This window comes from Nomascus leucogenys, chromosome 16, assembly GCF_006542625.1.
Source record: "Nomascus leucogenys isolate Asia chromosome 16, Asia_NLE_v1, whole genome shotgun sequence".
NCBI classification, from domain to species: Eukaryota; Metazoa; Chordata; class Mammalia; order Primates; family Hylobatidae; genus Nomascus; species Nomascus leucogenys.
This window is the reverse complement of record NC_044396.1, coordinates 47267317-47293955: the sequence shown is the minus strand read 5'-3', so window position 1 is coordinate 47293955 and position 26639 is coordinate 47267317. Positions and strand designations below refer to the sequence as shown.

The following is a 26639-nucleotide window of genomic DNA, read 5'->3' as shown; positions in this document are numbered from 1 at the left end:
TTAAACAAAACTTTGAGCAACATTGCATTCAGCTAGCTCTCCAGGACAAACCAGGAAAATAGGCAAAGCCTCCAGGCAACTAACAAAATGGATTGGCTGCGTGGAATTATTTAGGGTTTTCTATAGGGTTGCTATCCATTGCCTCAAAATGATGGCTGGTGGTTTTCATATGATTGAGCATCTTACTGGCAGTAACAAGTTCTCCTGCTTCTTCAGGACATCCCTAAAAGTAGGGCCTGTTGTCAAATGCAAGAGAATGACTGTCCTCCTATCTGTTACAGCAAGGAATCACACATCCAGTAGATCTAAAGCCTGTACCATACTGTCCAAATACCAACTTAAAAAGGAGATAAGCATGATGATCAGTGGTTCAAACACAATTTTGGACAATAGAGGAGGGAAATTGTCTTAGTCCATTTTGTGCTGCTGTAACAGAATACCTGAAAGTGGGTACTTTATAAAGAACAGAGATACATTTCTTACAATTCTAGAGGCTCAAGAGGCCCTTGGCGAGAGCCTTCTTGCTGTGTCTTCCCATGGTAGAAAGCAGAAGGACAAAGAGCACATGTATGACAGAGAAAGAGAGAGAGAGAGAAAGTTGTCTTTTTTCTGTCTTTTTTGTTCTATCCAGGACCCCAGCCTATTGAAGGGTGGCTGGCCACATTGAGGGTCTGTCTTCCCCACCCAGTCTGCTGACTCACCCCCATCTCCTGACTCACCCCAGTCTCCTCTGGAAACCACCCTCACAGACACACCCAGAAGTAGTATTTTACCAGTTCTCTAGGAATTCCTTAATCCAATCAACTTGACACCTAAAATTAACCATCATAAAAACTATTTAAATAATGTGGGGAAATCTTTTAATAAGAGCATTTAAATTGCATGATGGGAAATTTATCTCTATGATTGACATTTGATTATTTTCCAGAAAGATTGATATAATCTGTAATCATGGAGATTTCAATGTGTCAGATCATTAATTTTTTAATTAAAATTTAAAATGAGTCTAGGTAATATTCCATATGAATAAGCATTCATTTATTTCTGTACTTTGTTCCCAATTTCTCTTAATCTTTGATGGAATATGAGGATGACTCTTTTTGTAGCTTTATTGAGGTATAATTGAAAAATAAAATTGTATATATTTAAAGTGTACAACATGATGTTTTGATATATGTGTACGTCATGAAATGATTACCACAATAAACTAATTAACCTATCTATCACCTCACCTAGTCACTTTTTTTAGAATGAGAATGCTTAAAACCTACTCTTTTAACAAATTTCAAGTATACAACACAGTATTAACTGTAGTCATGGTGCTGTATGTTAGATCCCCAGAACTTATTCATCTTATAACTGAAAGTCTGTACCCTTGACCATTCTATCTTTAGTATTCTTCATTGTGGACCTTGTTGACTCCTTTTGTCTCTTTTTAAATAAATATTTTATGATTGTGACTGTAAGAATGGCCATGTTTACAAAATATTATCATTTTGCATTTATATTTTTATTACTACTATAACAAACGTTAAGCATTTACTATGTATCAGGGACCATGATACGTGCTAGTGGGCAAAACCAGGCCCAACCCCTGCCTTCATAGTGCCTACACACGGACAGGAGTAGATCTAACAACCACGTACATTATTGTGTAATTACAAGCTTGATATGTGCTATGAATGGAAATATACAAAACTAAATAAGCTTGACTTAAGTTTGAAATATCTTTGAGACTTGCAAATAGAGATGTCAAATAACAGTTGTTTCTGTGTGTGCAAAACTCAAGGGAAACATGAACTTGAAAACCATCCACCCACAAATAGTAATGGAAACCCTGCTTACATGTGAGATTACCTAAGTACACTAACAAGACAAGGGAGTTTACTGCAAAACAAATCAGGAATTGCTACCAATTAATGGCCAGGTGGAAAAGGATGACCCTAAAATGATTCTGAAAACATCAGGGCCAGTGAGGTAGGAGTAAAACTCAGAGACGGTGATGTTAGGGAACCAGTGGGAGAGAGGGCCCTCACGGCGAGAATCAGGTAAGGGGGAGCCTCAAGCATCCACTGGATTCAGCAGTGTGGCCAGTGGAGATCTAATTGAGAGCTAAGTGACAGGAAAGCACACGGAAATAGGTTGCAGAGGCTGCATCAGGCCAGCACAGCCAACCACTTGGAGGAGTTTGGTTGTGAAAAGGAGAAAAATATGGCCATGGGTAGCTTTGGGGCACAGAAAAATTTTGCTTGTTTGTTTTGTCTCTCAAGATATTGAAGTGCCAGTTGGAAGAGTAGAGTTCAGAGGGTGTGACTGAGGCCAGTCTCCCACCCCTAGGCATCTGCTTTAATCTGTGTAGAGTAAGACCTGGACATCAGGGTATTAAAAGCTGACCAGGTGATTCTAATGTGCAGCCATGTTTGAGAAGCACCATTCTAGGTCATATATATGCCTATGTGTTTTAATATAGCATTATTATTCCAGTTTGTCGAATATCAAGCACCAGACATGCTGAGTCTCTGACAGATTTACATGATGGCCAGTGACTTCACAGGATCACCTCTCTGATCCATCTCAGGGAAGTTATCATCTAGTGTTAATCTACATTAGCTTGTCAATTTGGTTCACAGCATCCTGTCCCCCTGCGGTTCTTTGATCTGCTTCAGTAGACAATTTCAGAATGATAATCTTTTTAATAGGTTTCTCAATAAAGACAAAGACAAAGAAATCACTTAGCTTTTGCTTATCTCTTTTTGGTGCTTGGGTATATCTTTCATACTGATTATAAGGTATCACATATTAATATTAAAGTATTTTCCATCCACCCATTCAGTGAATTATTTTGAAAGTTTATACCATGTCATAATTGATATTTGAATACCCTTTTAAAGTTCTACACATATATGAATATATACCATCTTAGTCATTATAAAATGGCACCATACCTGGTTTTCACTAGAGGAAACAGAGGCCCGGAGAAATTAATTTAACCAAGGTAACAGCTAAAAATAGTAAAAAGAGGGCATGAAGCAAGGTCCTCTGAAATCATATCCACAGACCTCTCTGTACATCATGCTTCATCTCCCATGGTGGCAGTTATTTTACACAAATACCCCACCTAGGAATTTATCTAAATAAGATTATATTACATTATATCTGCAGAGAGAAGGCAACTACAACCACCACAATAGAAGGTGAGGGTACAGAAGCTGCCTTGACACTTCGTTAGGGGGCAAGGCATGTGGAAATTGAATCCTTCAGATGCAGCCCTATTTTGTATTCATGTAGACTCATATAATTTTAGAGCCGGAATGAAATCCTATCCAAAATGCTTTATTTTAGAGGTGGATGAATTGATATCACATCTAGTTAGTAACAAAGATAATATTCAAATGCAGCCATCTTAAATATACTCAATGTGTTTTTTCCCAGTTGTATCAGAATAACAATTAAAATTATCAAAATATTCATATTTTAGGAACATGGGAGAAAATAGAATCTTCTTTTAAATTGAGTAAAAACCTTTTCTAGAACTCTCTAGAATCTAATTTCTGGAGGTGCACTCTCCGATATGGTAGCCATTAGTCATATGTAGCTATTTAAATTTGAACAAAGTTAAAAATTTAGCTCCTGATTAACTCTAGCCACATTTCCAGTGCTCACTAGCTTCATATGGTTAGTGGCTGCCATATAGAATAGTGCAAATCATAGAACTTTTACATCATTGGAGAAAGTTCCACCGGACAGCACCGATCTAGGGTCTAGACCATACCATTCTTTAAACCATGAGCATCGGTGGGTTTTCCTGGCAGCATTCTGTAGACCTAGGGGCAAAGTCAAAAGCCATTTGACTTTATTTACTGGGCATGCTGCCCCCAAGGTTTTAAAGCCATAATTAGAAAGACAAGGATGGCTGGACACGGTGGCTCACACCTGTAATCCTAGCACTTTGGGAGGCCAAGGCAGGTGGATCACCAGGTCAGGAGATTGAGACCATCCTGGCCAACATGGTGAAAATCCATCTCTGCTAAAATACAAAAAATTAGCCAGGTGTGGTGGCGCGCGTCTGTAGTCCCAGCTATTGGGGAGGCTGAGGCAGGGGAATTGCTTGAACTTGGGAGGCAGAGGTTGCAGTGAGCTGAGATCGCACCACTGTACTCCAGCCTGGCAACAGAGCAAGACTCCGTCTCAAAAAAAAAAAAAAAAAAAAAGACAAGGATAACTTCCTTAGAAGAAAACAAGTTAGATTTTTCATCCAATAGTGTTACTGTAAGAGAAATCTGCCACTGACACAGTTACAGTGTAAGAGAAAAAGTTAGGAATGTTAAGGGGTTGTATTTAATAGTGTAATAATATAAAAAGAGCCAACTTTTTTCAAAGCTAGGTAAGTAAAGTTGGGAGTAGGATGAATATGAAGACTACTTGAAATATGCAGTTTCATCTGGGGAAAAAAAAAAAATAACAAAACAATGTGTCCCTTAGAAAAGCTTGTGTTTGAGTGATGTGAATGGGTGAGTCTATGTGTCTAAGTCTCAAAGGAAAACAACAATATGTCTTGTCCTCAAATTATCTCAGTTCCCCTATAATTCTCTTTTGATTTCTCTTTCAGATCAATGGTGGAGAGAAGCGGCCTGCCTCTGATATGGGGAAAAAACCAAAAACTCCCAAAAAGAAGAAGAAGAAGGATCCCAATGAGCCCCAGAAGCCTGTGTCTGCCTATGCGTTATTCTTTCGTGATACTCAGGCCGCCATCAAGGGCCAAAATCCAAACGCTACCTTTGGCGAAGTCTCTAAAATTGTGGCTTCAATGTGGGATGGTTTAGGAGAAGAGCAGAAACAGGTAAGGGATTCCCAGTGGAATGGGAATCTACATAAGCTGAGATTGTGCAGTCTGAAGAAATGGCTTCCCAGGGCTTCGAGTAATTTCTTTAGATCCCAGAACAGACGCTGAGAATGTGTCCCTATCCGAACCAGACTTTCTGAGACGTTCACATAATGTTATACTCCTTTATTACTCCTCCATAAATAGCATGTTGATTCCTTTGTTTCAAAGTTTATATAGTTTAGTTACTTTTGGAAGCACTTTTACATATCTCAGCCAGGATTGCCTTGTTCCTTAATGTTGCCAATGTGAACATGAAGACTGAAAAAAAAGTCCTAAAAGTATTTCGAAAACTGTCCACACCTCTCTTCAGCACTTACTATTTACCATTTTGTCATCAAAACCCTCTTTGCTCTTTGCTAAATGAACCTCAAATTCAAGGGTTTCCGCCCCTAGCCATTCCCTAAAGACCGCCAGGGGCTGTTATTCAATCCCCCATATGTATTTACACCATATTTTTAGGCTGTGTTAAATGGGACCAGATGCCTGGTTTTTTCCTTCTCTCATGTATTGCCCTGGTGTGACTGAGGACCATGCTCAGGGAAGGCCACGTGAGACACCACGGACACAGCATAAATAGCTCAGAAGGTCTTAAAGAGGATTGGAGTCATAGAGAGAGTGAGGGTTCAGGAGAGGATGGAGCCCACCTAAACAAAGAAGTAATGTTGATCCGACATTTCTAAACCAGGAACTAGATGGCCATGGTCACCATCTAAAAATCTCAGCATCACAAACAAAAATTTAAAAGCATTTTCATTAAAATAAGTGATTGAAATAACTATGTAGATGCAGTTTTAGCCATTGCAGAATACTGAATTGCATTAGTGATGAACTAGTCTCATATTTTATTCTTAATTAGAGTCATCAATCTTTCCTCATCATGTCCAGGAATTATGTAAATACAAAAAAGCCCACACCTATTTATGCATCTAGAAGGATCTATATATTGTGTTTATATTATATATTAACATCTATAAAGTATATAGTGTCTTATAGTTTTAAAAGCACTTTTGCATTATTTATTTGATTTGTTCTACTCAATACTCATAGATATACAGGGAAATTATTACCCAAATTTTGCAGATTACAAAATGGGGCCATATAAATTAAATTCATTCATTTATTCAACCAATATTTGTTGAGCACGTATGTGCCAGGCACTGTTCTAGGCACTGAGGATAGAACAGAGAATAAGACAAACAGACCCCCATTGTGTTGAATGATTTATCTACAGTTACATGCCTGGTACATAGAATTACCATGAATAAAACTTGTCACTCAACTTACAATGCTTTTCCTGACAAACCCTATGAAACTAATGATGGGGATAATGACAAAACCAGTTGCTAAGGAAACATAGAACTTGCTCTTCCAGGTCCCTCCATTCTCTCTTTTCTGTAAGTCAAAGCTGTCTTCTAGAATCTGAAATCTCTATGTATTTCCCTACGTCCTTTTCAAGATTGCCAGCCTGAAGGAGTGCTGTCCTAGGAAAGCACAGGCCTGCCCTATGGAGCTCTGTGTTGCAAGAGTTTTCTTTAAGAACAGGAAACACACCACCGAAACGTTCTCTGTACACTCAATTAAAATACCCACCCACCATTAGAGGGTAGTTGACATTGTATTATGGGATTCTAATCGAAACCTAACATGTTGTTGCAGAATTTTAAAGCTAGTTTCTATTCTAACTTGGGTCAGTTCGCTCTCACGCTGCCAAACCTGAGATGTGGTTCCCAACTGATGTTGGACAATCAGGGTGAATTGTACAGTGACTTGACTTCTCCACTCAGCAGAGCCTCACTGAATGAGAAACTAAGTGTATTCCAACCAGCAATCCCAACCCCCTCCCTGTTCCCTTAATGTCACCTTAATGCCTCCCTGCTCCACCCATGGTGCCACATATGAAGACATAGCTGGCTGTCTCCTCCAGTAAGCCCTCTGTGCGTTCTTGAATATGCACCTGGCTTCAGTACCATAAACTTTGTTGCTTTGTGAGACAAAATTTCCTGGAGAAAGCATCCCAAAAGCAATTCCCTTCCCTAGGGATTGGGTACAGCAATTCTTGTTCATCTGAAGACACATGATTCCCCTGTGAAGGCTCAGCGCCTCTTCCCTACCTGAGACTTAGTGACTGAACTGGGAGTATTGTTTCAAGGCTCATTTGTGCCTCTTTAGTGTCTACTTTGCCAAACTCTTCATTTCTGGAAACATCAATCGCCTGCTCTGCCACTCACCTTACTTCTCTTCTCTATCCTCTGACCCCAGTTACATTTTCCTAATTATTTTCCATATTCAAGAGCAGTGGTTTTTAAAGAGGGAGGTCTGCAAAGGCGTTCCCTAGCCCACAATTGGTTCTTTACATTGTCAGTATTAAAAAATAAATCCCTGTTCTCATGTTTCTGATGGAAAAGAATAACGATGTTCTTATGATAAAAATCAGGTAGTTCCTCAAGGCAGTAAATATCAGGCAGCAGGTTTCTTCCCACTAATTCTATTACACTAAGGCTTTTTATTTTTAATACAGCAAGAGGAGAATATTAAGATAGCATTTTGCATTCATTTTGTCTGACCATCAAAGTTATTTACAGACCCCAAAAATATGAGATTCACTGCTCTCAACTGTCATGTTAAAAAGGGAAGTCACTCCCATTTTCCCATTCTGGCATTCAGAATCAAGGCTGATCTCCCTAATGTGGCTATAATTACAATTATGTGCAAGGCTTTTTAATTGTATACATATGATGGCAAATATTTTTCTCTTTCTCTTTTGTATGTTTCTCTTTTGTAGGTTTCATATGTTGCCTAGTTTAGTAAGTAACTTGTAATGAGTATACCTTTGGGTTGTCTCTCAGTGAAAATAGGGTTTGGGGGAGCAAATTCATTTTATAAAGGATAAAATTATATAATAGTTGACTTATATAAATCATTTGGTATCATAAAGCAGTTTCTCAATCAAAATCCAGTTGCTAAAACAATTATGCCAATATTGAGAGAAATAAATTTTTTTATCTTATAAAAGTAAATATTTTAAAATTTGAACACTTGTTTAAGAGTTACCAAAACAAGGCATTGGGATGACCAAAACAGTTTTGGCCACTCTAAAATGATTTGTCCCCATGCTGTATGCTCCTTTGACTTCACAGAAGTTCAACATAACCTATCATTTGAACGTAAAAGATGATCTTGCTTAATCAAGAGAGTGAGGCTGAAGATTATGCCAAAAGGTATGGTGTAGGACACACGTTGGATGCAGGCCTGTGCCAAAACCAAGCAGGGAGAGGGTCAAATTAATGAAATCAGACACTGCTTACAAAAGGGAGCACATTGCACCGGCTGGGCCACTGCTCTGCTGCTCCGCAGCAGCCCTTCTCTAGCAGTTTGCTAGAGTCATCAGCAGAACAAACGTGCCTGCCTGAAATGCACATTTGGGCATCCAGAAAATTTCAGCAAAATATCCCAAAGTGTTATAACAGTAGATTACCACCTGTTCTCTCCCTTTATGTTAACTCATTGTGCCAACATACTATAATATCTCCGTTTCAAACTTAAATTAATTGTGTTTTGTTCTCATTTAATATTCAAGTTGGGGAGCACACATACTGCTATGTATTTTTAAAAGAACGTTCCTGGAGCAGATTCGAGGCAGACTATTAAAATTCAAAATTTTGGACAAATATGCATGTTACAGAACCAACCATGTGATGCTGTTGGCATTGTGTAGGCAGCTGGTTCCGGTGGAAGGCTAAGATTTCATGTGCCACGATTGTTCCAAAATCCTGTTGTCATCATAGCCCACAATTATGAACAGCTACAAATATAAACACAAACTGGGAAAAATGGTCAAAATTATTGATGACTTATTGGGGGCCTCAGAAAATTACAATATTTAAGGAAAAACGGCTATTAGTGAGATTACAATTGAATGTTTTCTTGACAGCCAGAGGGAACATGACTAATAGAGCTGCTGTGTGTTTATATCACATGCTTCCTCATTGTGGAGTATAGGCGGGAGTAAGAAGCCACTGCAGAAGGGCAGATCTTTATTTTCAGAATCCATGGTGAGTGAGAAACAATATGTACTTTGGTTTCTGTGAAGAATCTTTCAAAGAAGAGAAATCAAAAAGAAGCTGAAAGAAGCGATAAAAATCCTCAAGGAACACAAAACCTCCCTTATGAATCATTCCTACCAAAGCCACTGAACAAACTCCACATATCAGAGATCTCCCCGTTTTAATACTTTGGAAGATGGTACTGAATCTGGAATGGGAGCAGAATTGTGTTTGGGATTCCAACCGGGGGTTTTAAATGCTAATGACTCGTAAGACAATGGAGAGCCCATTTCAGAAGCATACTAAGTTGTTTAAAAGGCACCAGATGGAGAAGGAAATAAAACATAAGTATTGCTGTGATGTTGGTCTCTGCTACTTATCTTTCACGGACTGGAACCTGCAGAGAAAGAAAAATAAGTTAACAATGTCACACCCTTTGTATTAGGATCCTAGGAGTCTGAGCAACCCTCAGCATCTTTTTTATGAGGTTCCAGCTAAATTTCCTGTCTACCTCCATTATTTCTAAACTCTCTGATTCTGGTCATTGTAGTGGAGGACCTGGGTTCACAGTGACAATATAAAACGAATAAAACCCTACAAAATAAAAGAGCTCGTCCCACTCTGAAGCAGAAAGGGTTGGTCCAAAGAGCTATAAAGTGTTCTTGGGTCCTTTTTAGCCACGGCAAGCCGGCTCTTAAGTGAAAAAGGGAAGTCACCTTAAATCAGAACCAGATGTAAATTACTAAATGAACCTTAAGTTCCTAATTGGAGACACAGTCAGGCTGTAAGACATTTAGCAAATTACAAACAAAATGTTCTTGTTTACATTACATTAAATGGCTTTAAAGCTGCAGCCAAAGAGCTAAATAAACATGCTGTTTTGCTAAAAATGGAGTGGAAAGCCTATTCAGAGTTTAGTGTATTCAAGAGAAACCGCAGCCCACGGTACCCAGAGCATGTATTTTTGTAAATGCTAGCCCTGTTGTGGAAGAGGAGAGTGGATTTACCTAGAGATCCAGAACCTAATGAGCAGATCTCACTTGCAGGGAAACTGTTTGAATACTGTTAACATATGCCTTCTTTCAAGATGCATAATTCATATCCAAGGATATTAGCCATAGCAGTTCAGCTCAATAGCAACACCTCATTATTTTATTCCTCAGTATTTATTCCTATGTTTGACGCCTCGTGAAATTACTGTTAATGTGTTTATATAAGGGCAGATCCGACACAAGTGGGAAGAATGTAATTTCCTACTCATTCTTTCCTGCTGCTGTGTCCTCTTCCCTGGTAGAAGTGGCAAGTGTAAATAGTTAATTTGCTTCAATTATGAGCCTGTCCTGCTAAATTAGAAGCAGCAGGGATATGAAGAGCCAGAATTATACTTATGAGGCAGCTGACAAATCCTCTGAGCCCACAAAATCAAATCATTTCCTCTTCATTGGGGCTCAGACACCCACTACATAATGCTGTCGGGGTTTCTTTTTCCCCTTCATCTTCTGATAAAATTTGGATTTTTATGTCAACAATACTTAAGGTTAACTAAAATCCTGTCGCACTATAACATTCACACATGTGTTTATCTTGGCCATTTTCTTTTAAACATTAAGCATTTTCCCAATTTTTTAAAAACTAGGAGTGAAGGATATGTAAAACAGTTACTCACTTAAAACTGTAGAATGTAAGCAAAGCCCATATTCACACAAATTTGAAACTGAGCAATGAAAATTATTACATGAAATGGTGAGCATACTTGTAAAATTCAGGTATTTATCTATATATTTATTACATATATTATATATATCCACATATACAATTATTGGTACATAAATGTGATTCTTACGTGCCTTTATGGGCATAAGCATTTGTTTTACACATATACAAATATTCATATGCTGAGACACCATGGGAGCAGACATTTCATTTGAAATTTTCCATGATGTTGGCAGGAAAATAATTTAAACATAATACTCCTTCAAGTCTGTTGTGCTTTATCTATAATTGGAAAACATGTTTGGGTGGATTGTATACCCGTGTATCAATCCACTGTTTCCATTGATGTACATTGTAATTCAGAACATGCAGTTCAGTTTCATCCTTAACACACATGCTAATGCTGATTCATAGAAGGAGAAACCTGAGACCATGGATTAGATGCTCAATAAATATTTCATGGGCACCTACGATGTTCCAAGCATGCTGGGGCTTCAGCAGTGAACAAAAGAGACCAGGCCTTGCAGTTGTATGTCTTGAGAGAAGAATCAAAAGGAGTTCTCATGGCTAGGAGAAACCATTGAGCAAAGAAAGATGGAACATTTGACACCAGACTCATTTTATTCACACCATAGTTTTACCATATACCTGTTCTAGTATATTAGGTAAAATAATTACCCATTCTAGTCTGTTTTCTTATCTGCAAAATGGGGATTATCCCATATTCATTATGCCAATGCAACATTTTTATTGAAAGAATTAGAGGTAATATATAGAGAGAGTGCAGGATCCGCAAAATGCACACAATGGAGGCATAATTTTTAATGACTTTTTGATTTTAATTTTATAACATCGGTGCCTCACACCACAGTAGGCACATATTGGGCACTCAATAGATTGGTAAGCATAACTGAACAACATCATACTTTCCTTAGTGACCTTCATTTAATAAATCAACAGATATATATTTTGTAGCCATTTTTTCAGGCAAGGACCTGGGTTCGGATTCTTACCATTCCAGAAACAGGTCAAACCAATATGCTGAGACCATTTACATGGGTCAGACAGTCCTCAGAAGGAATCCACAGCAAGACGTTTGTCACACTGTATAATGTTTTCAATCCTCTGAGTACCACTTTCTAAAGGCCTCGGAGCCTAAGAAAATGCTGAGCGAGTTATACAAGATGGACATTTAACCATTAAGTTAAATGGACTAAGTTCTATATAAAATATAGATGCACTTGCTCTAACTGACCTAAATAACAACAGCCTTGAAAGAACCTGAAAATTTTAAATTTCTAAAAAATATTGCAGGGAATTGTGGTTAAATTCTAAATCCTTATACATTTCTAAGGATTTTCTGTAAATATGAAATAGTAGTGGGAAAAACTACATTTGAACTTACCCAGAATGAAGAATGCCTTTAGTTTTTGGACAGAATCCAGAATTGGAAGAATTTTACATTTTTTCTTCTTATTATTGTAAAGACTGTTGAAATAAACTATGACTAGAGATGAACTAAGGGCTAGAGCAGAAAAGAAGGAAGGAAGAAGGAATTAAATGGCATTTATAAGATTTTGCTTTTCTATATGAGCTAGATGGATTGTTTGCTTAGGGAAGAAGCAGAAAGTAAAAGGAAAATGACAGATTGTATGAGAAATTTTTTCTGTTTGAGTTTCTCATATCGTTGATATTGAACTGCTGATTTCAATTAGGGATTATTAGCTTATGAAAACATGTGTACATGCTGGTATTTAGAGCATTTCAAAAATGCCTCAGTGAATCACTAGATCATGTGACAGGATTTGGGTTCTCTAGAATTGCTATTTGATGACTATCTACGTATGTTTTAGTTTAGCCATTATATATGTTTTAGTTTAGCCACTGAGATGCAATCCTTAGATGGGATATGGTAGCTTTCTTGGAATAACAAACCACAGCATATAACTTAGTTAGGACAGGATGAATTCGAACGTGTTTGGATGAGTGGGGGAAAATGATAAATGATGTATTATGATTTTTAAATCCTCATCTGGCCAACTTTTTACTTTATTTCAAACAGCTGTGGACCAGTTGGAAGCCATTTTGTAACTCAACTAAATACTAATATTTACTGTATGAATCACATACCTTTAAAATATTTGTCTTTCCCTAAGAGTGAGAGACCATTTCTTTCCTAAACTGAACTTTGACATAAATCAGACCCATCTTTGTCAGTTAGAAGATCTGTGCACTTGCCCGTGGCAGTGGTTGTTCATTGCCAAATGCTGTGCTGGGATATCTTTGCTCTCTGCAAGCAGAGGACTTTCTTTATCTATCATTAGAGGCTTTGAACTGTTTTTGAGAGATTTTTTTACTGATAATTTTTAAACATCTTTTTTTAAAGCATTTCCCCTACTTCACCTGCATGTGGAATTTTTATATATCATTATCATTCATTCATAGTTGAGGCCTTTCTTCAGACATTTCCATTAAATATAGAATTCAAGCAACATCCTTGTCCAATTTTAGAAGGTAACATCAGAAAGACATACAGAGTGTACAAAATGGGAGCCATCAGGTAGTTCTCAAAGATTGAGGTGCTAATTACTATTGAGGAGACCACCTCAGATTTTAATTCTGGTCCATGCTACTCCCCTTTCAACACAATTACAGGAATCTACCTTCTGAAATGACCCCCCTTTGAATTCTCCCTCTGAACATCTGCAGCTATTCAGGAAAGAGTGTATCCATCAATCCATGTAATGTGACATGATGAGTTTACTCTTTTCTAAAGTGGTATTTAGGCACTTATGCGATGATCCCACATAGCCAATCATCAATAGCCAATAGGGAGCCATTTGTAGAAAACAGGGGACTCTGCATGCTAGTCAGGTATCCTGTAACAACATCGATTCTGGAGGGAAACCAGGGGCACATATGCAGCCTGAAACATGTGGAGTTAGCCACCTTTCTTCCCTGGTTGTTAAGCAACAAATTTCAGGAAAGTTAACACTTTGTGTGATGTTAACTGCCAGGAGCTCAACAAAGGGATAGCATCGTAGTCACACTGTTGCTGTTTCAGTAGAAACCAATGAAAGAAAAATGATAGATGCTGTAGTCAGACCATCTGGCAATACTGTCTTATCTGCCACAACTTAGAAAATGCCACTGTGGGCAATGCTATGAACCAAAGTGCATTCTATTTGCCTTTGAAAGCAAAACACATCCTAGTTAGCTGAATGGGAGTCATTTGGAGTAGCATATTAATAAAAGCATGATAGAAATGCTTAGGGTATACAAAGATGCATTACCATAAAAGACCTATTGACTAAATGTTTGCTTCAAAGTCCTGAATAGGATTTCTATCTGTATGGGAGAAAAACCCTCTTGAAAGTTTTGAAGTATTAAAAGCAAATGTAAACATTGTCAGTTTAAGGTCATTAATTATAAATTATGTCTTTGAGAAGAGGTTTAAGGAACAACTATAAACAGAAATCTGTCTCTCAAAAAAAGTAAATCAATGAAAAGCAGGAGAGCTGTTTCGTGGCTGCACCAAGGCTTACGATACACACAGATCACACTGTTCAAAGGCACTTACTCGACTTTAGCATTTATTTGTTTTCACGTGTGAATGTCCAAAAAAGAATTTGAATTTGACTTCCAATAATTAGCTCATTAAATTTAGAATACTCCTGTGCTTGAACCAAAGGATTTATTGGCTTTTTCCTTAAAAAAAAACTCTGAAATATAATTTTTAAAGTTTCTTTAGTTTCATACTTAGTATGATGGCACATTGATTATATGATAATATTGTACTAATTCTTAATTCCTTATTTTACTTGGCTTTTATTAGACCAAAATGCCAAATACAGAAGTCAAGGCTGAAGCCCCCCCCCTTTAGGAGAAAAATTAGCCCATTCATTTCATACAGTCCTGTTATAATTCTGTTGACAAGGTTAGTCATTTGTTTACCTTAAGCAAAATGTTCTGCTTTAATTAAAATATTCATGAATAAATAATATTTCTCACATCTCGAATTTCATAGTTGGTGTTGGGCTCAGCAAACCACAGTCAGCATTTGAAACCATAAATTGACCCCTGCTGCCAAATGGCAGATATTTGGTCTTTAGACATAATTTATATTTAACTACTCTGACTAATTCTGAAGCCACTTTTCAATACTGATCTGTGTGTCTGTTTTTGAGTTCAGCATTACAAAATATTAGCCAAGCCTTTTGCCCTGCTGTAAAATCCAAAATGTGGGAAATTTAAAATAGCTGTATCGATGAAAATACATTTCCATTTACACAGTGAAGGATGAAAAATATTTTGTTCTTTCAGGCTGATTTCAAAAGACTGCCAAAAATATACTCTAAAGCCTTGAAAGAATCAACTTAATGGTAGCAGACGGCCATGTGTGTTCACTTTGCTAATCTTTCATTTTCAACTCTAATGACTGCTCACTGTTTAACTTAGCGATGTGACCTTTAGCATACAAGCAAGTCATTTTTCAGTACTTTTGCTCAATTTAGGGTGATTTTGCTTTTATTTTCAAGATGATTCCCTCTCAGAAATGGAAAGCTTCTGTAAACTGAAATTCATTTCAGAACATTTTTACCTTTTCAAAATGAGGTGTCCACAGACCCGTGACATCCAGTGTTTTTCTTGGAAAGGACATGACCAGAGTGGACTGCAGGGCAGGGCACGCATGCAATCCACAGCCACTTGGGCTTCCCATTCCTCTCCCAAACGTGTCCTTAATCACCATCACTGTTTCCTGAGTCTTTGAAAGTAGAACTTAAAGGCTCCAAATCTTAACTCAGTGATGAACCTGCACTCTCCATTCTGTTTCCTTTGATTTGCTTATTGAACATGATTTGTCATCTCTAAATTCTGTCTTTGTTTTTGTATTTAGCATGGAACATATATATCAGGATGTGAATGTGCTGTGGAGTTATCTGCCCATTATATAAATATGAATGCCTTATTTACTCACATGTGGTTTCCCTGGGAACCTTCGTCAGTAGTATCTTTGTAAGCCAACAACTACCTCTACACTCATATCTACCCAGATAAATCCTTTCATATGTTTTATGTAAAAGTGTAAAGTTTTACTGTTGTTAACTTTTTTTTTCTTTTCTAGTCTATTGCCATACTTCTTAAACATCTGTTTCAGTAAGAAAACATAATCTTTGGGGAGATATATATTATTATATTATATAACTATAAGTGTGTATGTGTGTGCAATTATCATTCTATATTGTACTTCTCTGAAAACAAAAGCAGATGCACTTTCTAATTTAAGACTCTTTGCTGTTGTTGCAGGTCTATAAAAAGAAAACCGAGGCTGCGAAGAAGGAGTACCTGAAGCAACTCGCAGCATACAGAGCCAGCCTTGTATCCAAGGTAACGTGCAGTTGTGTGATATTGTGAAGGATTGTGGCCATCTCGGCACAGACTTTGATAGTCACTTAAAGGCATAAAAGATCACTTTAACGATTCTGCACAATCTTCTTTGTTGGAAAAAAAAGTAAATTGCAAACAAACTATATGATATGGAAATATTCGTTCGCTCCAAAAGACCAGAGCAGCATCCCCTGGGCCATTTCTAAAATATTGTCCACCTGTGGATGATTGGTTTTGTGGATTAGTCACAGTACATTCTTCAACCTGAGCCAACTTTCTGCTTCTCCATATCCCCTTCTTAAATTGCCTCCAGGCCCCCATGCCATTGGCCTTTACTGAGGACATGCCAGCTGTAAGTTCTAGACTCATTACAGCAGCATTAGGAGGTAAGCAGGACCCAAAAATGTTTATAAATCACATCATTTTGTTTGAAAATAAAAACACCGCTTAAAAATATTTAGTGATTTAGAATATCTTAAACACTAGTTCTTCCTGTTATAAATACTCAAGAGTTGACTGATTGGTTTCATGTTATTAAAGACACAATTTCCGTCATGGAATTCTTCAGAAGGTAACCTCAGAGAAATGGACTGAGTCTATAAGCATTAGACACTGTTATCTCAAGTCGCAAATTGGCTGTTAGTGTGTTCACTGTGGTCTGGTGCTCTAGACTTCATCCCATTTCCCCTTAGAAAAGACTTTTTTTCTCATTCACAAATATCCAGACTCATTGTAACTCTAAAATAACTATATAAATTATGTTTTATTGAGGAAAATACATACTGAATATACTGATGCAGAGAAGAAAAGAGAGCCCAAAATACAAATGCATAAGAAATTTCAGTAAACTATTTGTCTAATCCAGTCTTATGTTCTACTTCTAAGGTATGGCACTGTGAGAAAACTTTAGTTAGATATAATTTACCTTAAAATTTCGAGATTTTTTGTATGATCTCACACTTTCTAATTTATCTAACTCCTTCTGAAGCTATTTATATTTTCTGCTGATACCAACTCACATTTCTGCATATATTACATAGAATGTATATAAAATTATAACCTAAAAAGTGTAAAATATTAGATCAATATAGCCATTGGATTAAATAGTCATGGGGGTATTGTTAACAGATAATTATGCCAAAAACATGGCAGGGCTTTTAAAAAGTTAATTCTCCTTATTTCATCCAAGATCAGATTCTTTTTGAAGATTTTAAATAGAGTTTTAGTCAGAGCACTTTACATGGGAGCAAATCAATACATGAAGTCTCAATCCCAATACAAAGCACACTGGTTAATGATATGCAGATTGCCAGAATGCTGTGATACTGACTAAGCCTTTACTTTCAAAACAAGTGTCCTCAGATTTGCTCTTAGCTGCAACTTTTCTTACTATTCAGTTTCAGAGTTGCAACCCGCAGTGTACGGCAATTTGTATAAATGCTGCGAATTGCCATTTCTACATTTAAAAAACCAAGCACTTTTTTTACAGCTTACTCTGACATTTTTCTTCTCTTTGGCAGTAGAAATTTTGCTGGAGCTGTTGAATATCTATTTATGTACAACCATCTATTGTGTGTATACAAATTGAAGGAAAGTTACAAACATCCTCTCCAGGTTAAAAAAAATGACCCTCCAATGTTGTATGTGAGTGGATATTTGCATTGTAACTGTCTAGATATCATCAGAAAATTTTCCAACCTATCCTCCCATAAGATATAATCACATATATAAAAATCTAATTCTTTTCCATTTTAATTATGACAAGGCAAATAATAACCAGTCATATTTAAACATATTTTTTCTACATTATAATTCTTTACTATGTTATAAATTATTTCCCTATTTTAAAAGATTTAAAGGGGCAAACAGAAAATGCTACATGATATATTCCATAATTGCAACTCCCAGGAACCACCATGTGCCAACCAAGCTCTATTTTTTCCCCACCCCCCATTTGTATATTCATTTGACCAATCTTCCTGGGCTTGTGCTCTGTGCCAAGCACTATGCCAGGCTCAGAGAATGCTGTGGAGAACAGGCAAATCCTTTCCCTAGACTAGAAGAACTTTCTCTTTCATCAAGGGAAATCGTTAGTGAAAACATAAACTAATAAATGATTGAGATTTGAGAATCCAAATATTCTGGAGGAGATAAAGCAAGGGATCTGCTTAGGTGATCTGCAAAGACCTCTTTAAAGAGGTGACATTGGATCTGGGGGTTGAAGGAAGACAGGGAGCCCGAGGAAAGAGCTGGCCAGGCAGTGCTACAACAAGTGCAGAGACTCAGGGTGGCAAAATGTTTCCTTGAATTGAAAAGGTCTGTGTGGCCAGAGCTGAGTGAATGGAGAGAGTGTGGTTTGAGCTGAAGTTGGAAAGATGGGCAGGAGCCCAATCCTGAGGGACTTGCAGGACATTTGAAAGGAGCTGGGTTCATTCTCAGTACGAAGGGAAGCCACAGAATGGGTTCTGGTAGGGGACAGATAGCCTGATGGGACTTATGTTTTTAAAGGATCATTTTACGTGCGTAAGTTCCCTTAATCCTCAGGCCTTTCCCCTTGAAGTAGGCTTGATTATCAACATTTCACTGAAGAGGAAAGACACCTGCAGGTAACCAGTGGCCAAGGCTGACATTGATCTGCACTGCCCTCAGTCTTCTGCTGGGCCATGCTGCTCATGAGTCCTCTCAATGTGCTCTCCTGTACCCCTAAAATACCCAGTGCCTCAGAGTCATGGCACAGCATTGACATTCTCTCTGATAAGGTCATTTTTGTTCATGAAAAGCTGTGTTAGCCAGAGCACCTTGTCCATTTTCCTAAATTCTTCCCAGCCACTTTGACTTACTCATCCAGAGCTATATATTTTAGTACCTATTTTCTAGGCAAGGCATTCATTTCCCCAAATATGACTTTGCATTCCTAGGCCAATAGATCTTTCACTAATTTGTGGCCATGTCATAGTCCCAGTCTGCTCCTTCTTCCCTCTTCACCCCTAGGCCATACTCTGCATCCAGAGCAGGGCTGCAGGACACTTGTTCTATGTCAGACACAGGGCTGGGTGCTGAGAGACAAAGATGTATATAGCAGATCCAAGTGGACTGTTTCATGATACTTGAAAGACCTGAAGTGATCCTTTAAAATTAGCTGCTTCTTACAGAACATAATAAAAAATAAGAGCAGTCAATGACCTTTGACTCTACCTGTGAAACTGAGTCACAGGATTGACAATGCTTTGGTGATTACTTCTTTCATTTAAAAGTACTATATACCAGCCAGGCATGATGGCACATGCCTGTAATCTCAGCACTTTGGGAGGCTGAGGCAGGCAGATCACTTGAGGTCAGGAGTTCAAGACCAGCCCGGCCAATATGGTGAAACCCTGTCTCCACTAAAAATACAAAAATTAGCTGAGCATGGTAGTGAGTGCCTGTAATCCCAGCTGCTCAGAAGGCTGGGGAAGGAGAATCACTTGAACCCGTGAGGTAGAGGTTGCAGTGAGCCAAGACTGTACCACCTGCCCTCCATCCTGGGCGACAGAGTAACACTCCATCTCAAAAATATAATAAAAAATAGAAAAGTGCTATATACCATCTAATCCAGCAGATTAATTAACATGACTCCAGGCTTGAATAACATTGAAGTCTGCCAAAAATAAAATGCTTAATCCTAGGAAACAAACATTCTAGCTTTTGTAACTTCCAAATGGAAATCCTGGCCCATTCTTACCAGGATATTGAATTGTTTCCAATAGTAACAAAAATATACATGGCATCCATCTACAGAGTAGCTTCTATGTGCCTTACACTGTGGTAGGCCTTTTACATGTGTTCCTATTTCCCATCACAGCAAACCTGCACAGTAGGAATTAGCCCCATTTTCTAGACAGTCTCTAGGCAGAGAGGGTAAATGGCTTGCCCACAGTGGCTGTGGCAGAGTAGGACTCAAACTGCCCACTGTCTTGTTCCAGAGCTTTAGGCTTTTCTCTACCCTCAGTAATTCTCAAATGTTTTTAATCTTTCAAACTGGCACCTCATTTTATTGAGGTAACAACCTCCCATAAAATTCCATGCCAGCTCTTACATAGGAAACAGCTAAGAGTAAAGCTGCCCTCACTTAATTGAGGGTGGAGTCCAGCCGACTGCCCACTCTGCTACCCCCACTACCAACAGAGGCTGAGACCTTCAGAGGAATCTGGGCCTGCAGAATGTTTGGAAAGCACTGCTTTGTGCCGTGCTATTCCAGCCAAGTGGGTACCTCAGCTGGTTGTGTGGAGCCAGTGACAAAACTGCCCAGCTCTGGTCACTCCTGCTGTACGAGCATATCGGAATTTCAGGACACATCTATAGGACATAGGATGCTGCAAACACAGTGCTGGTCAGACTCCAGAATACCTTGTTCAATTTTAGGCTCTGTCATTTAAAGGGGGAAGTTGGAAAAGGTCATAAAATTGGCTGGAAGGCCGAAAGTTAGAAGGTAGTAGCAGAAAAAGAGAGGATTCAAGATTATGAAACCCAGAAAACAAAGACTCAAGGGTGTTTAAGTCCACATTGGCATTAGACATAGGGTAGTGATTGTTCATGCTTAATTTTCTCTGACTACAGAATAAGAAAATATGTTCCATTTCAAATTAGATTAATTTAATCTGAAGGGGACATTGCTAAACTCTTGAATTGTTAAAATAAACAACTTCTTTCCATAGAGAAACTTAAAAGCAGAAGCAAATGTTATAAATAAGAATTGGAGGCCTCTAAGGCAACTTCAACCTCTACGCTTCCATATGGAATCACGGGAAGCCTGTTCTAGGACATCTAAAAGTGCCACCTCTATCGTACTGGGAGAGTCCTCAGACTGAGGAGTCTGTAGTCATTGGGGCGGGTGGATCTGGATTCGAATCCCATGTTTCCCACTTCCTAACTGCATATCTTCCTGCAGTTCCTTGGATGTTCTAAGTCTCCATTTACTCAAATGTTAAACAGAGAAGATAATAGGACCTACATCTTAGGGTTTCCATGAAGATAAAATAAGAAAATCTATATAAATTACATGGTTCACTTGAGGACATTATGCTAAATTAAATAAGTCAGTCACAGAAAGACATGTACTGCATGATTCCACTTATAGGAGGTATCTAAAATAGTCAGTTTCATAGAACCAAAGAGTGGCACGGTGGTTGCCAGGGGCGGGGGAGGGGGAAATAGGGAGTCAATCCATCAACAGGCAGAAAGCATTCCTCAAACCAGATGAATTAGCTCTGGAGATCTGCTGTACAACATTGGACCTAGAGTCAACAATACTGGATTGTACACTTGAAAATTTGTGAAGATGGTAGATCTCATGTTAAGTGTTCTTATCACAATACAATTAAAATTTTTTAAATTCAAAAATTTAAAAAATAAACAGTATGACTCAGCATTCTGAACATAGGAAGCACTTAATAAATATAAGCTATGAGTATTATTATTAATTTTATTTTTAGTATTAGTAGGTATACAAAGGAGGGGGGAAAGATTTGCATATCATTGAAAATTTAGCTGGATGATATTTTCAATTTGTCTTTATATCAAAGGCTACTTTGATATAAGGAAATTTTAAAAGTGACATTAAAAAAGGAAAATTTTCCGTCATAGATACATTTCTTTATAAAGATAAGAAATGATCTAGATATAAACAAAAATGCATTCATCTATAGTTTTCTTAATTGAAATGATCTTTATGAACCCTGCAAAGAGGTCCAAGGATATATGCTATTATGAAGGCTTGGCCTTCCCATCTTAAGCAATTTTACACACTATTGACGGTCATATGGGGTTGGACTGTTAAATAAAGCCTAAGGAAATATAGTTTTTCCATAGACTCAGGAATTCCTAGACATGGATCTAAATTATTATGCTGAAAACAATGTATAACTATAGAGCAATGGAACTAGTTTCATTTTACCACACAGACCAGAATTTATATTCCCAAAATGAGTGTTGCATTCAAAGTAGTCACCTTGGGAGGCTGCAAACTCATTTTATTATTGCCCGCAGAGTTCAAAAAATTTTTGAAACTCCTCTTTTAGAACTGTAGTCAGGAAAAGTTTATGAGCCACATTAGAAAATCAATCTTGTTACATTGTTTTCACACCTCATTCTTTTCCCTAAACATCACCCAGATATAACCCGCAGACTTGGCTTCAAGTGACTATTAGCTGTTTCCAAAAATCAAATTCACCATCAAAAGACAAAGAGCTGTCTGAGGATATGTAAAACAGTGTCCCACAGGCTCTGAAGAGAATTCCAGTAGGGAAGCTCCCAAATATCCCAAAGAAAGGCAGCATTATTGAAATAAGTGTATAACTTCTCAGGATTGCCAACCTGGAAGGATATGGCATTTGGATAACTATGTTCTGGTTTATTAAATAAAGGCAATCAGATTCATGATTTTAAGGTCTTAACATCAAATATAAGATTTTGTTTCTACCTTAAGGAATAGTTCATGAAGTACTAAAATTTATAAAGGACAAATGGAAACCTTTTTTTTTTTAAAACGTACAGAACAGGACAATATTGAATTAAGTCAAGAAAGTTCTCTGTTTCCATAGTCAATAGTAAAGAAGCACAATGCTTAGTTCAGGAAAGGAAAGTGGATTTGAAAAAAATAGTTTCTTTTTATAGAATGAGGCAAACTTACATACCATGCCATGGTGAGCTATGGAGACAAATACTGAGTCTGAATTTGCAAATGGGATGGATCATTGTATGACTGTTAACATAAAATTTGCAGCTCTGTAAACCCAGATCGTGATTTAAAGATAATAAAATCTCATGCTTCAGGGTATAAGTTAATCACCTGCACGGAGCAGAAAGAATTTTCCTTCCAGAAGGAGCAATGCACAATTGAGTAGGTGCATAAATTTTGTTTAATTTTCAATGCATCAAGTATCGGTCAGTGCTGAAAACAAGCATCAAATTAGATGGACTATTAATTTGATTTGGTTCAGCAACTCTTATATTGTTCCTTCCACTGAGTTTTATGTATTGTGTTTATACTTTGCTATTTTAAATAACAATAGCTTTATCAATCTTTCATTTTTATAGCACATATCATCCCAGAATGGGGAAATTTATACACTATGCAGTATTATCTTCATTATTGAAGCTACCTTGGGTAATCAACAATTTGGTTAGTAAGAGGTATCTTCAGGCTTATAGAGTTGTGTCCTTTATACATTTTGCAATATGTCAAAGGAACCCCCTACAGATAATACTCAAAATGTCTCTATGGCCACTACCCCCACTTTATGGCTTGTAGAAATTATCTTCCAGAATCTGTGGTCTAAATGCAAATAGGAAAGAGAACATACTCAGAAACTAACAGCAAGAACACATTCCTTCTGTGAAAGTGTAGGATTCAAAGGTTGATTTTCAGGTGTCTACAAGCTGGGAAACACATTTGTCAGGTGACCAACACGACACTCATTGCTAAATAAAAGTGGTTAATGTGTTTAACAGTGGAAACAAATGCGAATTACTTAGTATGTATGAGAAAATAGTTCTAATTTCTGAATGATAGGTATAGAAGTCTTCATATGCAATATAATTGATTAGCAAAATTGTAGCCTTGCTTTCACAGTTAAATTGGGAAAAAATGGCAGTAAGAGTACATTATGATTTCTATGTATTTTCATTTAATCACATTATGAATTTATGGCAGTTTGCCACTGAAAATGAACTTATTCTACCTATCTTCCAGAACAATAAAATAGCTCTGTAATTAATAGATGGTCTATTGTACTAGACTGCTTAATAATTAATGAAAAGCGAAGCCAGAAGCAGGTTTTTCCTCATCTAAATGAGTGGACCATTACATAAAGATACAAATTCCCAAAGTACGAGTGAGACTGAACTAGCTGCCCTGCTACCGCCATTCCCCCAAGACCAGTGAGGCATAAAGGGCAGTGTATCTAACCAAAGGACAGAGCGGAAAGCTGTAATTTCTCATCACTTCAGGAAGGGTTTGGCCCCTGCAGAGAGCAGAGAAGAGCATGAGGAAGGTCAGTCTAATACTCTGTGGCTTTTCCAAGCCTTCAGATCCTTCCTCACTCCATGGGAAGAGGAATGGTGTGTCCGGTCAAGAGGGCAAGTCAGCAAGGGCAATGCTGACTGCCTGGAGGATTGCTCAAGGATAGTCATTCACTCCTTAGAAAACATAATTGTGTTTTTATGTACTTTGCACTATGGTAGATGCGTGGGCTACAGAAATTCAAGTCCCTACTGTCAAAAAAAGATGCCTTTTTGGAGGAATCAGGACATCTTTGGGAAAAGAGACTACAGGAAAAGAACTCATATTGGAGCACCTGCCACGTTCAGGCACAAGGCTGGATACATTATTTCTGTTGTCACTGTCAATGATTAGAAAATAAAGGGAAAATATATATAACTTCCCCAAATTCTCCCTCCCCCTATGTTAAAAATTATGTTTCAAGTGTTGTCTGAATCATTATCTTTGGAACTCTATTTACTTTGAGTTTTCCAATAGTTATTCTAGTGATTAAAAGTTACTACTCTTTCAAAGTAGGTTGAGGGGGACTGGTCTTTGCATGCTTTGATATGGAGGACATAAATGACAAATAAGTGGCTAGATAGAGAAAATGTTTTGTGTTTAATTATCCATGAGAAAAGAGAGCTTTACAAGGTTGGTAATAAAGTATCTCAAATTAGGTTGCTCTCTGTTCACTTCTATAAATCTGTACATCTATTCCATCTCTACATCTGCTTATCTATCGTCTCTCTATATGATGGACCACATACTGTTATTTAAATAGTAGAATTCAGGAGAATTAGATTCATTGTTTACTTTGAATTTGATATTTTTATTTCTTTAGCCAAAAGTTACCTCATTATCTAGTAATAAGTTATATATAGAAATTAAAAATGAAAACATTTTTACAGTTACACATATTTTCTACTTTTGATCATACAAGAATGTGAGTGACTTGTATTATTTTTAAATTAAAAACAACAACTATAAAGCAAAAAATAAAGATGCACCAATATGTATCCATCTTTATAAATATGATTTCTTTCTGGTATGAAGTCAACACAGGCTGTGACTAAATATGAAACTAGCCCTTCTGCAATAGGCTAAAAAGAGGGAATTCAAACATACCGAACACTTTTCCAGATTACTTAAACACACAGACTTAACACATAATCTTTCTGGCATATACGGAATAATTTTTGAGGCATATCAATTGCAGTACATGTTATTCTGATGTGGAAGTAGTCACTGTTTACATAGCCTCGATTAACCCATTTGACCTTTTCCTTGAATTGTTAACTATTTTGCACATCAACAATAAGAATTTTTAAATGGAATCCAAAAATATCTACTTAAAACTTGTTCTTTTTAATGAAAAGCACCTTTTAGGAGCTACATTTAATAAAGCTTCTTTGATCTAAAACCTCCCCTTAAAATTTTTTCATGAACGGTTTTTGACGTTTTTAATGTTAATACTGAAGACAGGGAGTCTAAATGTTTGCTCCTATTTCAGAAAGCTGCATCAACAGTGTGATACAGGGAAAAATGTCAGAATGAGAGGACTCTCCAAAGGGGCTGGAATTATTTCAGTACACCTTACTTTATACTGTGCGTGGAGTATTCAGAGTTTCACAGGACCCCAGGTTTCCATGGTTTGGCATACTTTTACAGGTGTCAGATGTGTCCTTTCTATAATGACAGAACGTGGGGCTAATCATCCACCCACCCCAGCCTGTCCCCCCGGGAGTCAGCAGACATACGCAGCATCATTCTTACTGTGGTTTTCATGAAACTTGACTGCATTATTGAAGACAAATGAGTTGTGTTGCTAACCATATTGTTAGCTGCCTGGTGATAATGAAGCTACCCGGCTTGACTTTCACGCCGTCGTGCGTGATGAACCCGTTTCTCTAAGGGCCTGTCAGTGGGTTGCCCGGTGGTGCACTGAGCAGAGGGACCCCGAGAGCCCTCATGGCACAGTTCTCCCTGCAGTGCGGAGAGTAGCAAGAAACTCACTTTGACTTGAAAGCTGAATAAGCATGACATTGAGATTGTAGAGTAAAAGCACATATGCGTCCTCAAGACCTTGCTTTGACAGAGTGATTTTTTTTTTTCTCCAATCCATTTTATCATTTTTTTCCTTCCAGTTGGTTCTACCTTCTACCTTTGGTTGTTTTATCAGTCTCTTCCTCTCAGGAAATGTAGGAGGTAGGTTCAGGCCCATGAGGAATTGCCGCAGGGTTAATTCTTGATTCTTTTCAGCCTTTACTGAAATGTTTAGTTTTAAAATCAATTAAAATATTATTAGGAAATGATCATATGAAGGTGTGGAAAAAATTAGGGCAAAATTATATTAATTTATGATGGAGTCTAAAATTTCTGAGAGAGATTATTTTTATCTACTTCATTATGGAGGACAATTCATCACCAACTTCATTTTAAAACTCAGGATAAGTTCTGCAGTTACTTTGAAGAGTATATTAATGTGGTTTTATATGACTTCAGAAAGGTATTTTAGAACTCTGTTCTCCCATATCCATTTCCATCAACCAGCTTTGTTTTCTTCGTGCAAATATCTAGGCCAAGTCTCTTT

At 37.5% G+C, this 26639-nt stretch overlaps 1 protein-coding gene across 1 annotated transcript in view; it reads left to right on the top strand.

The window, feature by feature from the left end:
- Positions 1–26639, top strand: part of TOX (thymocyte selection associated high mobility group box) — a 310862-nt gene that overhangs the window by 273750 nt on the left and 10473 nt on the right. Inside the window, exons 5-6 of the mRNA XM_003256016.4 lie at positions 4610–4840; positions 15949–16029. Coding sequence (XP_003256064.2) covers positions 4610–4840; positions 15949–16029 — 312 coding nt within the window. The remainder of the gene's footprint in view (positions 1–4609; positions 4841–15948; positions 16030–26639) is intronic.